At 45.7% G+C, this 15,536-nt stretch overlaps 1 protein-coding gene across 2 annotated transcripts in view; it reads left to right on the top strand.

The window, feature by feature from the left end:
* Positions 1–15,536, top strand: part of PSD3 (pleckstrin and Sec7 domain containing 3) — a 102,479-nt gene that overhangs the window by 4,559 nt on the left and 82,384 nt on the right. For both annotated transcript variants that reach the window (XM_065662415.1, XM_065662416.1), the window contains exon 2: positions 7,938–8,046. In XM_065662415.1, the coding sequence (XP_065518487.1) occupies positions 7,938–8,046 (109 nt within the window). The remainder of the gene's footprint in view (positions 1–7,937; positions 8,047–15,536) is intronic.

Genomic DNA, 15,536 nt, shown 5'->3' with positions numbered 1-15,536 from the left:
AACAATTTAGGTGAAAGCTGTAAAATTAATTTAAATATGTGACATGAAATAATCATGCAGGGTCAGTGAGCTGTGTCTGAGTTAGAGGGAGATATATGTACCCTTTTTTGCATGCTCTGTTGCTGTGTTGTAGCTCTACAGTTTGCCCTTACCACAGAGGAAATGCCGGTTTTTACACCTTTGCAAATGTAAATTCTTCCAGTTGCTCGTAGCTAGAATGGTTTGGTGTGTGGGGGTTTGTTTCTTTTGGTTTGTTCTGTTGTTAGATTTTACTGTTCATTGAAATTGAGGTGCAAAGAATAGTTTGTAATACTGATCTGAAAAAGGAAAGCTCTTCCAATATCCCATCCTTATTTGCATCCGTAAAACCGGCGCTTATTTATCTGGACCTAGAGAATGTAGAGCACATGGGAAAGGATGCGCCCTGCAAGTTCTCAAGGCTGTGCAGATGTTGGCTTGGGTTTTGGAAAGAACGTAGCTGTTTAAAGATACAGAGGTAGCTTCTGGTCGGCCAATGAGGTGCGCTTTGGCACATCCAAATTTTATCTTCCATGGAGCTGAAATCCATGTGAAGCGGACCTGTGGCCTGACTGAACATTGTTCTATCATCTGAGACACCTAAACATGATGGAAGTGCACTACCTGCTGAAAGGAAGCAGTCTGTCAGTTTGATAAATATACTTGAAACAGATTGAGCAAAAAAAAGTAAGTGCAAGATGCCTAGTACATGTGCCACTGAATTATCTGAAAAAAAGGTGTTGTCTTTGTGCAGTTTTTCTTACGTCAGGCCCCCATCCAAATGCTGTTCGACATAACTCAAGAAAAATACTTTCACTGTGGCTTTATTTAAAGTTTTGTGTCTTTTTTTGCTCTTTGTGTTTTATAGAAGAACATGGTGGTTCAGGCAGTGAGCTGAAGCCTGCTTCTCCGTGGGCTTGCTTTGATTCTTGCACATACCTTAGACGTAAAGCATAGACATCCGTACAGCACACATCAAAAATCACTGACTTGGCAAATCAAAATGCTGAATGACTTTTAATGGCAAAGTGTAATCATACAGACTTTTTGAATTAATATGCTGTTCACATTCACGCAGTTACAGCTCAGGCAGTGTCAGCCTTTGCATAATAAAAAGCATGTAATTCAGTGTAACAGCTGGCTTCTTCTTAAAAACTTCAACCAAACAGCAAAGCAAACATTTCTTTAAGGGGAGAAAAACTCAAGTGCAGGTATAAAAAAGGATGACCAGTCTGAAAACAAGTTTTACCTGCAACTGCTTGATACTGCTGGTAAGGCATCCCTTTTTTGTCACTGTTCCCATGCCTATTTCTAAGCAGCAACTCTTTAGCTTCATTTCTAAATTGAGTCTCTTATCAGACACTGAACTTCTGTGAAGTCTGCCTTTGAGCTGGGAGAGCAGCGCCGATGGTATCTGTACCCTTTCAGTCTTGCTCTCTCCAGCCCCACCACTTCCTGTCAGGCTGCTCCTGGTAAACACATCCCGCGGCGCTGGGAGTGGCATGGGCAGCCTGCAGTGCCACAGTGCCTTTTGGTGAATCCCTGGGGTGACGGTGTGGGGCGCACTGCACTGAGGACTGAGGAGCGGAGCTGGCTGCACAGTACTAAGCCTGAGGTCTGTCTGGTCCAGGGCCATGACAAAGCCCGGTGAGCAGGTAAGAGTGGTTGGCTGCACCAGTTTGGACCCAGTGGTCAGTTTAGGTCAGGAACATGGATGTGGTTCTGGGTATCAGCAAATGCCTGGGAAGAGTTCAGCTTGCAGATTCACAAGAAGGGTGTGATTTCCACATATATTGAGGATTTGTATCCCTCGAGCTTTTATCACCCTCCTTTTCATCTCCTGTAGGGTTTTGGTTTCCATGACAGTGCTTTGCAGGGAGGTCTGTGGTTTTGACTACAAACTGTGCAGGGAACCATCTCCTGTTTGGCATGATGCTGGCTCCTAATACCTTCTTTTGATGTCCTCTGGCCGTTGTATTAAAAGAGATGATAAATCACTGACTGCTCTTTGCTTTTTTTCAAACTGCACGCACCTCTGCCATTTGTCTCTCAGCTGCCTCTTTCCTTCAGCTGAAAAGTCCTAGCTGACTTGGTTGTCCCTTTATATAATCAAAACTTCTCTGCTGGATAATGGCTGTAGGCAGTGCCCTCATACAAGCCCTTTCTTTCATCCCCCGCCTCTGGCTGTCTACAAGTCTCCCTGCAACTCTCAATAGTTAGGATCAGTTTAACACCCAAGCTGAAATTTCCTCTTTTCCAAAACCTTTGTTAGCATTAACTTCTGGTAGCTCTAGCTGAGATTCATCCATACAAAACTCTTGTTCTTCTATGTCTTAATCTATTTTACTAAAGCTTTAACTCAGGAATTGCAAACACATGTATTAACATGTGGGAGTGTGTGTATGGGGAATGTGACCTCATACACCGTATAAAATGGAAGTAAAACTACAAACCTCGTTAGTGGGGTCTTTTTCAGAGCACCAACACTCTCTCTGCTCTCTCTCTGCACTGTTGGGGTGCTAGCTTTCACCAGATAGCAAGTTTATTTTAACTCCAGGTTTCTCCATTTCATCCTGTTACTTAGGAAGGTGACTTAAGAAAAGCTCAACAGAAATAGTCTTTTCAGGCAATTAGTACTACCTGTCAAAAGCAGCAAGTCTTGCTAAACTCACGCCTACGGAGGAATGGTTACAGCACCTAAAAATAAGGGCTCGCCACTGGCTGTGCCAGACTGCTGCCCCTCCGTGACAGCAGAGGCAGAGCTGACAATGTGTGATTCTGTGAAGACTTGACAAGCATTGCAGCTTGACTCATATGGTCAGGCTAGTTCCATTACCAGTTACTGTATTTCTGTCAGTCTCGACAGAAACTCCCATTGAAGGTAGGTATTTAAACACCTCCCGAGAGCATAATCTCACTTTATCAGTGCGGCTGCAGAGAGGCATTTGGCCGTTTTGCTGCTAGGGATGTTGATGAAGCAATAAGAATGGAACAAGCACAGCCTAGGATTAGAAATGGTCCAGGTGTGGCTGTGGAGTCCTCCATAAGATGCCATAGGCATCCTGCAGAGACTGTCTCCTGCTTCCTCGCAGTAGTGCTGCTGTGGCATTTCCCCACTAGGCTCTGAAGCCATAAGAAAGCACTGTGCCATCAGTGCCGGGGCTGCTGACAGGGAGCTGGCACCCAGTGGCTGTACGGCCAAGGTGGTCAGCTCTGGGAAGTGGAGCTGTGCACATGCAAAAGTGTGCAAAACAGGGGCTCCCCTGAGGCTGCCTCATTAGCTGCAGAGGTCCTCACCTCAACTAGCCAGTTCTCTCCAGGTTTTCCAGTAAGACTAGAAGAGTTGGACTAACACTGCTTTCTGCAGATAGAGCCACTGGGTTTTATTAAAGAAGATTGCAGGGGGTGCCCTGAGGATGCTCTGACCTCTGTGTCTCAGCACACAGCCCTCTGTGAAAGGTCCTTAGACCCCTTCCTGCTCATGTTTTCCTTTCGCATGACTGGTCTCATGCTGTCCAGCATTTTGGCTGACTCTTGCTCCCTGAAGACTTAAGCTTGGGCACCCATCCCATTCTGCTTTTTCCCAAGGTCTCCTGCGAGGAGTCAGTCTGTCTAACAGCATCTGTCCTCTCAGGGGGTCTGAGAAACTCCAGACTGACATTTGCCAGTTAATCATCTGCTCCTTTGAACGCTTCCTCCTTATTAGACATTTTCAGAGGAAACACATGACCTGGGGTGTGAATGCTTCAGGAGGCACGGGTTCTCCTTGGCTCTTTGTGCTCAGACCGACCCATTCCTTTACCCAGCAGCCTTGGACAATGCTGTCTCCTTCCACTGAGACCCACAGAGATGGAGCCCAGCTCTCCTGTTGGCTCAGCTGCAAGTGGTGGTGAGAGAACAAGACTTTGATACTCCTTAGTGAATGCTTTCTGGAATATAGATACTTTAAAAAAAGCCCCAAGAAGAAAACAGTGCCCAAAAAGGCCCCAACCAGAACCTCAGCTAAATTCAAAAGAGGATGCTTTGGTGCTTTCCTTCCGCGGAGAAAGAAGAAGCATTTTCTTCAGGTTTGTATGACTCACCATGCCTGTCTAAAAGACACTGGGTTTTTTGGAGCCAGTTTGAGGTGAGCTCAGAACCGGAGCTGAAATCAAATTCACCCCCAGAGAGACAATGTGCTTCAAGACGGGCAGCAGCCAGTTCTCACTGGGAGCCTGCCTAAAGCCCCCTTTCTGGGGTAACTGTGGCAATGGTTTCTCCTTGCAGCTGTTGACCCTCTGCTCCAGCCTGCATGTTCAGACAGCAGAGGAGAGGCAGTGTGCATGCTTCATGCCAGGCTGACTTATCTGTCCCTGGCAGCTCCATCTGGGGGAGCATGATCCCTGAGGTCTTAGTATCCTACTGCTGTTCAGTTCAGTGCCCAGACACGTATTCAGTATTTTCACTTCCTGTGCAAGCCTGAAACCAGTATGAGCACTATGGGCATGTCCTAAACAGTCTCTGCTCCCTCAGCAAGGGACAGAAGGCCAGCAAGGTGGGGGACCTCTGCTGACCCCATGCCAGTGCCTTGTGTGAGGTCAACAGAAACTAGTCCAGTGTGTTGGCAGGAGGCCTTAGGGGTGAGAGCTGCCACATCCAGCCTAACCTCACGAATGTTATACAAAATTCATCTGAGAGGCAAATGCAGCCTCTCCAGCACTCCTGACCAAGAACTGTGACCCAGAGAAATAGGCTTGATCAAACGTGTTCAAACAGGCAGAAAGCACTGCGAGAGTGATGAATGAAAGGGCAGGAACTCACTGCTGCTCTGCCTGGAGCGTAATCGGACTGAAAACCAGTATGTATGTGGCTCATAAGAAATATATGTGGAGCTGGGCTGATTTAAGGGTATTCAGCTCTGAGCAAGCGTCACCCTGTCCGGCCGTGGCAAATACCAGATTCATCAAATGGTGGTGGTTAAAGCCCTCTGAGGGAAGCGATTATGAAATGAGCTGACCTGGATGCAGATTTCTTTGCCCTTGAGCTGAGTAAGAAGGCTTAAGCAGGAGTTCTATATCCCTTCCAATCTTGCTTCTATGTAATCCTTGATGATGCAGCTTGGAAAGTGCTGTGACCATTTGTCCAGCCCTCCTCTGGGCTCCTGGATTCGGGACATGGTGACTTCTGCAAGGTTTGGGTGAGTGTCAGATTCATTGAACCACAGAATGGTTTGGATTGGAAAGGACCATAAAGCTCATCCAGTTCCAACCCCCTGCCATGGACAGGGACACCTTCTGCTAGACCAGGTTGCTCAAAGCCCTAATTAAAAGATTTTCTTTTCTGTCTCAATCTTCTGTTTGGTGTATCTTCCCCACCATTTTTTTCTGTCTCTAAGGAGGAACGACAGTAAAGCAATAGTCTTAAAAGACAGTTCTGACCTTGTAGCATCTTCATTCTCTTCCCCCTCTTGCTTTCTCTTTTTAGTATCTGTTGTTTGGATTAAATATCATAAACGTATCATTTAAGTCTGGATCTGGAGGCTCAACTGTTTTACCTTTAAATAAACCTAAATAGATGTTAGGTTCAGCTGTTCCCATGCACAAGCCAGTATCTGCAAATCTCAGCAGTGGTGCTCAGTACTTCTGAAAATCAAGTTACCCCTTTCAGATGGAGTCTCCACTTGGGCACATAACTGTGGTAAACTCTGCTCTGTACACTGGGAAACCATTAATGTAACCAATAATTTCTGCCTGTTACTGAATGATGCGTAGGGTGCTGCGAACCAGACTCTTCTTCTTTGCTTCACAGTAAGGTACAGACAAATGCAGACCTCTGGAAAATGTGTTTGCTGGCAGGGAAGCTCTGTGCAGCATATGACTGTGAAGTCTTGAAGAGCAGGGCCTGAGGGATGGAGATGCTGTGTCCCAGAGGTGTGTAGATGAGAAATTCCTGACTGCTCAGGATTGGACTGCTGTGTCCGTTTTATTTTCCATTTCACCCATCTGTGAGTGGGATTTGGCACCAGCTAGTTGTTCAGCTGTCCCATACCTTCACATTCATCTGGATAGGCTGATTTTTTGTCTGGCTCTATAAGCTCCTCGTGTCCACATTATTGCAAACTGAGAGCCTCCTCCTGTGTGCTCGGTCCAGCTGTTCCTTTTCTAGCCCTTCCTGCCCCCCCTTTCTGTGAATGAATGAACCTAGTAAAAGCAAGGGAGACATGGGGGCTTCTTCTAAGCTTGTTTTATCATGCTTGTGGTAGTCATCTCTGTGCTAGAAAGCCCTTCACTTGTTTCATCACTTTTTTCCCCCAAAGTATTTGGTAGACTAGTGTTAGCCTACCAAAAGTTAGGTCCATCAAAGTACCCACTGCAGCCCCAGTGATGAATAGTTGGGCCAGTGAATGGTAAATATATCCAAGACCCCTGCACAAGTTCTACTGCTCACCTATTACAGAGGTGTGATGGACTAAATCCTGCAGAACTAGCACAGTGCAGAAAGGTGGGAGAAGAAATGGAGGTAAAAGTCCAGGAAAACCTGGACCAAAACACTTACATGGCATGAGGCAAGATACTTGTTTGTCAATATGCCCTTGAGAGAAAATGCAGTTGTTCGAGGGCTAGCTTTGGAGGAATGTGTAGATTGTGTTTCCATACATCTCTGATTAAAGAGCCTTAACTGTGTTCCTGTGAATTATGTGTCTCCTGTACTTTGAATTTCAGTTTGAAGCTGACGCTTACCCTAAGGTATTTGGTGGAAGTGCATAAACATTGTTATTGTCCTGGGGGGCAGAATGTTCTATCTGGCTTCTCTGGTTTAGAGTATTTTTGTAAGCTAAAGCCTTCGCCAGTGTGAGCCATGCAGTAACTTGCTATGCTGTAGCAATTGGCTGCCTCAGACATAGGGCATGAATATAAAGGTCACTGAAGAATTTATAGAGTTAATGACTTATTTCATCTGTCACTTCAGACAGAAGAATTACGGGCTCCGTCTTGCCCAGCTGGGAGGAAACTTAATGCTGACTGCAGACAGTTTCTGCACTACAGTTTATTGCTGGTGTGTGCTTTATCTTGGAGATTGAATTTGTCCCCACCTGTTCAGAAAACTAATTTCAACCTTAGTCCTGCAGCCTTTCTCTCCTCTTAAAAACTTGGACCTTTAGTATGTCAAACTGCTTGTTACGAGTACGAAACAGTGGGAGAGTGCTGGTGGCACTGGTCCTGGGTGGCACTGGATCCATCTGTCCAGCTATCCCCCCAGATACTCCTCTGCTAGCCTGGGGGACCACCCTGTGCCACCTCCCCACTTTCTGGTCATGGAAGCAGGTTTGACTTGTGTGGTATGGTCATAAGAACAGGTTGAGCCATTGTCCTGATCTAGATGGTGGTGGTTAGGTGTGAGCTGCCCAGCAGGGACCCACAGACAGCACTTACCACACATTTGCATACCTCATTATCCTTTTCCCCATTTTTGATCAGCCTTGTTATAGCCCTTGCACTTCCCTTTCTCCATCCCAGCCTCCTCATAAAGAAACAGCCTGCCCCATTTATGGGTTTCCCAGGGGTGCCAGTTTTGCAACATACATGCTCAAATTTGCTGTTACTGATACTATTCCCTAGGCATTTTTAACTGTAACTGGTATTACTGAGATGGTTCCCATGTGCTGCTGTCCTTGCAGCAGGTAAGCCTGTTAAAAATGTGAGGGGTTGAGTGCTCTGACATCACTGCTTAATATTGAGATGGTTGGGTTTGAAGACAGAGATGTGATCTCTTTGAAAGCATTCTTGAGTTGACCCATGTCTGCTCTGTGCATCTTGGTGGTCACAGAGTTAAATGAACACTTTGATTCCTACCTGACAGCCCACCTGAAGGGATTTCATGTTTCTACTGCTGTTTTTCCACTAAAAGGTAGATAAGCTTTGTTTATTCTGATTCCACAGGCAGAAGCACTTGTGTGGGATAATGATGTATCGGCTCACGCCCAGACTGTTGCTAAGGCCAAATATGAATTTTTATTTGGCTTGGAAGAAGAGAAGCCTTCAGAAGCGGGTAAGTGCTGTTTATTACTTTTGTGTGAAAAAAACCCAAACCTCTTTTAAGCCACGCAGGAAAGTTTTACAGAAGGTGCTCCTCAATGAAACCCATGAGGGCTTGCTCACTGTGCTATGCTGCCCTTTGCCCATGCCACAGTGTATGTACCAGACCAAAGGAGCCTACAGGTTTGGCCTCAGAAAGTCACAACAGTTCCCTTACAGTCTTACACTCCCACCTTTCTCTTTGGCTCAGCTGGCCACCTTGATGTGACAGCGGGGACTTGCACTGGAGACACAGTGCAGGAAGTCCCAGCAGTTCTGTGCAGCAGAGTTGTTTCAGCCACACTTTCTGCAATTGCACATGCTGAAGTGGGGCCATCTCTTTGTGGAGGTCCTTCCAGGAATACCCTTCGTGGTCTGCATGCTTCTCTTCCTACAGCCAGAGGTAGATGAGTTTAATTTAGGTACTTGAGGTTGTACCTGAACTGCTCTGTCCTTTGTAGTTCGCAATTCAAGAAATCCAGGTGCAGTATCTAATGTTACTGCCTAAGGATCAGTCTTGTTTCTTGTTCTTTTCTTGTAAATACAGGACATTTTCTATCTTTTCACAGCCCAAGCTTAGAAGAAAAGAAATGTAGCTAATAAAAAAAAATATTTCTCTTGCCTCATTATAATTATCAACAATCTCTGCCCTCTTTGCAAAAGTATTTCCTCAGGCTGTTCTCATTGCACCTTGATCCTTTCTAATTGCAAACTTTCTGGAATGTCACTTTTAATTAAAGAAGACTCCCTTCTTGCTGGAGAAGGGCAGCACTTTGTGCAGAAACAATCTGTAGGCTCCTCCACTTCAGTAAGGAAAGGAAAGAAAAACCCCCAAGAACCAAAAAGAAAGCAGAACTGTCATCTGGAAAGTGAATAAACAGTTTTTCCTTGGGTTTTCTAAAGTTTGGTATTCCACTTTGGAAATCCTAATTGCAGACTGAAGGGGAAAAAACCCAAACAAAATGTCCTCCTTTATGAATTTTAGACTTTTCTAAATTGCCACAAAATGTGCATCAAATTATTACATGAATCATTATGACCTCACTTCTTGTTTGGAAAGACACAGTGCGGGAGCACTGTCAGCAGGCATTAGTACATTTCCGGAGATTGGCATCAAATAAAGTATGCTGTGTCTAATAAATCCAAGTGAATCTGTTGTTATTACTAACCAAAACAATTATCAAATGTGATGGGTATTCTGAGCTGACTGAGTACTGAGCCGTAAAATAAACGGTGGCAAAGAATAAGCCAGATATTGTGACCTGTGTGTGTGCTTTTCTGTATTTTTCCTGTGCTGCTTCTTGCCTTATATCTGAATCTCTTTCCGTTCCTTTATTAATCAGAAACTACCAGTAGGGGCTAACATTAGTGAAATGAGAGTGACTTCAAGGGCGGGTTTCCAAATATTTAACAGTGGTTAACATATAACGTTTGTGAATTGTACCTGAAAACTGGGTGACATTGTGCCTGGCTTCATGCCGTCACAGACAAATGTGTCCTCCTCCTCCTAGTCCTCCTTCTTTTCCTCCTCCTCCAGGAAGATGTTTGACCACAATAGATAAATGAGAGTGGTGTTACCCCTTCTATGTTTTTTCATCAAGTCAGCAGGTTTTAACCACTTATTAACTGAAGATTAATGAGGATGGAGCGACTGAGGGCACAGTAACACAAGCCGAGGGCTCTGTAACCAAATCATGGCTTCTTTTGATTTGACATATGTCAAATATGTCATGGCAGACGTTTAGGGAGGAAGCAGCTGTGCCTGAAAGTCTCTCTGTTCTTCTCTGTGTTAGATGGGAAGGCAAAAAGCACAACCAAAAATCCAAACAGACCTGCTACTTTCTAGAGTTGCCTTTACCAGAAGGAAGATGTGCTTTTTGTGGGTCAAAGTATGAAAGATTTAAAGTAAACGAATGATGGGGGCAGGGGCAGGAGAAGTACTGGTGTTTAAACTTGATCAAAAGAACAGTTTGTCACTGTGGGCAGTAAAGCTGAACTTTAATTTATCTCATCCAAAGCAGTTCACCCATGCCTTGGCTGGCTTCAGAAATTGAAGAGTGTAACATGTAAGTGGCTGAACAGCCTAATTAATTCTGCCCCCCAGTTTACCCTTTCCCTTTCAGCCACAGGCATATTACTGATGCTCTACTGGATGATGTTGAGAGTATAAATATTTTAATTGGGTACTAAAATACTTTCATAGGACAAGCCAAAGAAGAAAGAGTAATTGGGGGCGACTGTAGCAAACATTTCTGTTTGCCTAGATGGGAGATGGCAGACTTTGTTAATAAGCTGCTGTCGTCGTTTAAACCCAACCACAAACCTCGTTCACTCACTCCCCCCCTTCTTGCCCTCCCCCTGCTCCTGTAGGGATGGAGAGGAGAATCGAAAAGAATGCAACTCCCACGGGTTGAGATAAGAACAGTTTAGTAACTAAGGTATAACACAAATCACTGCTGCTACCACCAATAATAATAATGATAAAGGAAATAACAAGGGAAGAGAATACAACACCTCAGCACCAGCCAACCAGTAACTCGCCTCACTTCCCCCAGCTGAGTACTGACCGATACCTTGTCCAACCCTGCAGTCCCCCTAGCCCTTCTGGGGTAACTCCCAGTTACCTCCTGGGCATGACGTGCTGTGGTATGGAATACCTCTTTGGCTAGTTTGGGTCAGGCGTCCTGTCTCTGCTTCCTCCCGGCCTCCCCTCCTCCCTGGCAGAGCATGAGGCTCAGAAAGTCCTTGGTCAGACTAAAACATTTGAGCAGCAACTGAAAACATCGGCGTTATCAGCACTGTTCCCAGGCCAAAAAATGAAAATATAGCACTGCACTAGGTACTAAGAAGGAAAAAAATGACTGCCACTGCTGAACCCAGGACAGCTGCCTTGCTGATTTTTACCTTCCAGGTTGAACCTTGTAGTTATTTTCATGGGTGAGAGGAGGAGAAAAAAAAAGTTAGATGCCTGTAGAAGAGGTGTTTCATTGATGACATTCAAATGGTCATAAAGCTGCCGCACGAAAACCAAGTCCTCCTCATTTCCCTCCTTCACTGCCCTCAGCCTGGTTTTACCTGAGATATTTGATCCCTGATGTACTGCTGTGCACTTGTCTGTTGCTGCCTGATGCCTTGTGTTTGGCTCTTTTCTCACACCTATTGCCCATTCTCCTGCCCTGGAGCAGAAGCTGGTCCAGGCCCCTGGGATCCTCACCTCACGGTGAGAGTGCTGTGGGCCGTACGTCACCCTACAGGGACCCCTGCCCGTGGAGCTGCTCCTTGCCGCCATGGGAGCGGGGAGGATGCTCCACGTGCCGCCACGCGCCTGGCGCTGCCTGTGCGCCTTCGTTGGCGAAACCCCAGCCTTCTGCCTTCCAGCAAAAGAAAATGTTTTTTAAAAACTGAATTTGGCTGGCTCGGACAAGGCGTCTTCTCAGCCTCTTTCGCATAAAGGGCGTTTGTTGTGTATGGAAACATACCCTCTGGAGCCAGCCGTGGAAACAGTGGTCTCTATTGAGCAGTCTTATCTTTGGGCTTGGGCTCGCCACAGAGTGCTGATTTTTGTGACTTTGCAGCTAATATATTTAAATACCAAGAAGAAAAAAGTCCTGACAACATGACTTGGTCCTAAAAAGTGCTTCCTTGGGGGAAAACATAGGGGGATACTACAAAATGATTGCTTAAGTAAACATGAAAGCCAGGGACCCCGTAATTCCTGTTGTATAAGAAAATAAATCCAAGACAGTTGTTAGGAAGAAAATAGCTTCTTAAGACTCAGGAACAGTCCCTTCTCTGATGCTTCTAGGAGAATAAAGCTTTCTCCCGTCGTGTGTAACAGGGGGGTTAATCATCTCATCCTTCACAAAAAAGTCCCTGGGTTGCTACGCAAATCTGGTCTTTTCCAACAGCTGCTGGAAGAAGCTTGGTTTTGAGTTCCTGGTGAAACAAATAGGTTTTTGGAAAGCCTGCCACTTGCTGTTTTGTGTACAGTGAGGTGTCATGAGGCAGCTGAGCTCATTTAACAGCTTGCTTCTGCCAAAAGAGACGGTCGCAACCACACTCTGCTGTGGATTGTCTCATGCTAGTTCTTGTGCTCATCCACCTACTTAGCAAGCTCAAGCCAGAACGACTGAGTCATGGCAACCCCCCCGACAATGCCAAAAAACCCCAATTCTACGGAAAAAGGTTTACTTTCTCCTGGCAATGTCTGCTGAATCCCCTCTGCAAGGGTTCAGACAGTGCCAGAGCTGGCACATGAAAGAAAATGAAATTTATACCTTAACCCATGCAGCATACCCATTCCTGAATCTGAATCATGGAAACGATTGCTGTTGCTGTAGCTTCTTTAATTTGTTTCAGCAGCAAAGGAAGCACAGAATGGCTGGGTTTTGGTTTTTTTTCCTCTTCTGTTTTTTTTTTTTTTTTTTTTTTGTACAAGCAGAGCCTTTTTGTGGCTGATTTAAACAGCCTTAAGAAAATTACCCCAGCAACTTTCTGTAAAATGAGTATCACTAACTTACTACATTGTCCTTTGCTTTTCTGTCTGCCTTCTCTGTGTCACTTTACTTGTGTCCAGCTCTGCTACATCCTTTTTGCATTGCATGGAGGTGATACCTTCCTGATCCTCACTGTGTAAAATGCCCTTAGACCACATTCACTCACATGTTGCATCATTCTCACACTAGCCCAGATTGCTGACTGTAGTCTTGCTCAGTGCTTCAACTGCATCACTTTCCATTTCACTGCTCCACCCTTTGTTATGTTTTCATCTCTTGATCTTTCCATCTCCAGGCAATCCTGAAAGTCCAGGCTCCCGGTCTGGCATCTTCCTCTGCAGCTCTGCTTCCTGAAGAGGTGCAGGAAACTGCATTATCTAGGGGTTAAGACTGCCTGATTTTCACGTTCATGTTGCTTGATTACAATGGACAGAACCTGTGAGAACAGGTACGTCAGATACGTGTTTAAGAGCATGTCCTGCAACATCAAAGGAGCGTGACCAGCAGGTCGAGGGAGGTGATTCTGCCCCTCTGCTTTGGTGAGACCCCACCTGAGCACTGCGTGCAGTTCTGGTGTCCTCTGCACAAGAAAGATGTTGGGGCAGGTCCAGAGCAGTCCAAAAAGATGATCAGAGAGATGGAGCACCTCTTCTATGAGGAACAGCTGGGAGAGTTTGGCTTATTCAGCCTGGAGAAGAGAGTGCTCTGGGGAGACCTTACAGCAACCTTCCAGTACCTAAAGGGTCCTACAAGAAAGCTGGACAGGGACTTTTTACAGGGGTGTGTAGTGACAGGACAAGGGGGAATGGCTTTAAACTGAGAGTTGATTTAGACTAGATATAAGGAAGAAGTTCTTCACTGTGAGGGTAGCGAAGCACTGATGAAAGTTGTCCAGAGAAGCTGTGGCTGCCCCATCCCTGGCAGTGTTCAAGGCCAGGCTGAACTGGGCTTTAAGCAACCTGGTCTAGTGGAAGGTGTCCTGGCCTGTGGCAGAGGGTTTGAAAGCAGATAAGTTTAAGGTCCAATCTGACCCAAACCATTCTGTGATTCCGTGATTTACCAGGGAAACATGCAATGCTGCAATCCAGAAAGCTCAGATGTGTGGTGGCCCCACACACTTAATAAAATTTCATCATTCTCATTTGCATACTTGATTCTATTAGCTTTTTTCTGTTGTTGTTTCTAGTGTCCCTCTGCATTTTCTGTCATGCTGAAGACCCATGGGAGTTTTTAAATAGTAATGTGTAATAAATCCATTTTCTCAGAGATATTGCTGATGTTTGGTGTTGCTAGTTGGCAGTATTGCAGTGAGAAGGTTTACTTGTAGAATTTAAGACTCCAGAGGTACTGTATTAAAAGGTACTTTTCTGACTGAGTTTGTGCACTCTCCAGCATCAGCGCATAGACTGGCCTTGCTGGGAGCAACTCTTTCACTCCAACATGGAGTAAGCTAGGTCATTTTGAACTAGCGCTTGGATGCTCTGAGGAGCAGCAAGCGCTTACAGTGCTGTCAGAAGAGTGCATCTCACTGTGCACATGATAAAACTAATGCTGGTGAAGGGGGACAGGTTGCAGTGTGTCCTGCATCTTGGCTTGCCTGAGGTGGAGGTGTTTTGCTGTCTCTTCCTTTGAGTCCTGCTTTCCAGGCCTGGGTGAAGCTGGGGCATGCTTGGGAGCCATCAGGTGTGGTGTGATGAGTGCTTGTGTTTCCAGTTCCAAGCAAAGAAAAAATGAAGGGGCGTGAAGCATTATGCTAAGTCCCTTGCTCTGCAGGAGGAAATTGGATGTCTTGTGACCTTCACTTTAAAGCTGGATAGTTCAAGTTGTCATAACCTACAGCTGCAGGGAGGAGATTACCACATCCTTGACTTGGTAAACAACAGAGCTGTTTGAAGGCCAAGAGTTTAGTACAAATAATCGTTAAACAAGGGATGTTTGTTTATTGTTTTTTAAAGGTGCAGAATCCAGCACGCAGAAGTTAGGAAATGCCAGAGTTAAGTCAGTTATTACCTCCCCATCTGTGTGCTGCCAGCTGAATCAAGAGTCGTGCTGACATACGGACACAAATATCTGGGGGCCTGGTGATGCTGGAGCCATGTCAGTGGTGTCTGTCTGCTTCAGATGCTGTGAGCACACATGGGACAGGCTGAGCTCGCCTGAAGCTGGCAGGGCTCAGAAACATTTCCTCAGCAGCAGGAAGGCCCTTCCGTTCAGTTGGGCAGACAGAATGAAGCGCCCAGGTCAGCAGGCATGGCAGGAGGACAGCTGACTTGGGTGGCTGTAGGTCAGAGCTGCATTTTTGTGAGTTGTCACTGAGGGCTCCTCTCGTCTCCTTGGCTTCAGCCCCATCACCTGGTGAGACAGGCAGGACACCAACACAAGCCCTTCATCATGCTGCAGCCTCAATTCATCTTTGCAACTTTATGAAATAATAGATGCATGTTATCCTGCTGCTGGAGATGGCTTGATAATGAACAGGGAGAAGGCGTTTAATTAAGATTATATGGATAGATGCATTTCTGGCCTGGTAATGCAGGTATTCTTCCTGTTCCAGTTCACCGCTTTTAACAAGCGCTTTCTGCTCTAGACCCCTGTGTTGTTTATTTAACTCTGTCCAGCTTCCTGAGGAAGGGAATCTCATTCACTGTGTGAACTTGCTGAGAAGTTACCATGCAATGTCCAGCCGCACCTTTAGCAGCAAATACTTGGACCCTGGGAGATGCAGATGCCCTTCTGTGCCCTATTTTTGTTTTAGCTGGGTGTATAACATGGCATCCATCTCCTGGGGTGCTTTGAGGACTGCTTAGCAAGCTTTCTCGTACCCCAGCTAATAGTTCCAGAACCCTAAAATGCAGTAAAGGCCATCCTTTTCCGTGGATGTGCCTGGTTTCTTCAGAGGCTGCTGCAAAGATCCAGAGTGTCTGATATGTGTGAGTAGTAGTGTGGGGTTTTTTAAGCTGTTGTTGCT

The sequence above is a fragment of the Lathamus discolor genome, chromosome Z, assembly GCF_037157495.1.
Source record: "Lathamus discolor isolate bLatDis1 chromosome Z, bLatDis1.hap1, whole genome shotgun sequence".
Classification (NCBI taxonomy): Eukaryota; Metazoa; Chordata; class Aves; order Psittaciformes; family Psittacidae; genus Lathamus; species Lathamus discolor.
The sequence above is the reverse complement of the archived record's forward strand: the minus strand, read 5'-3'. Positions and strand labels throughout refer to the sequence as shown.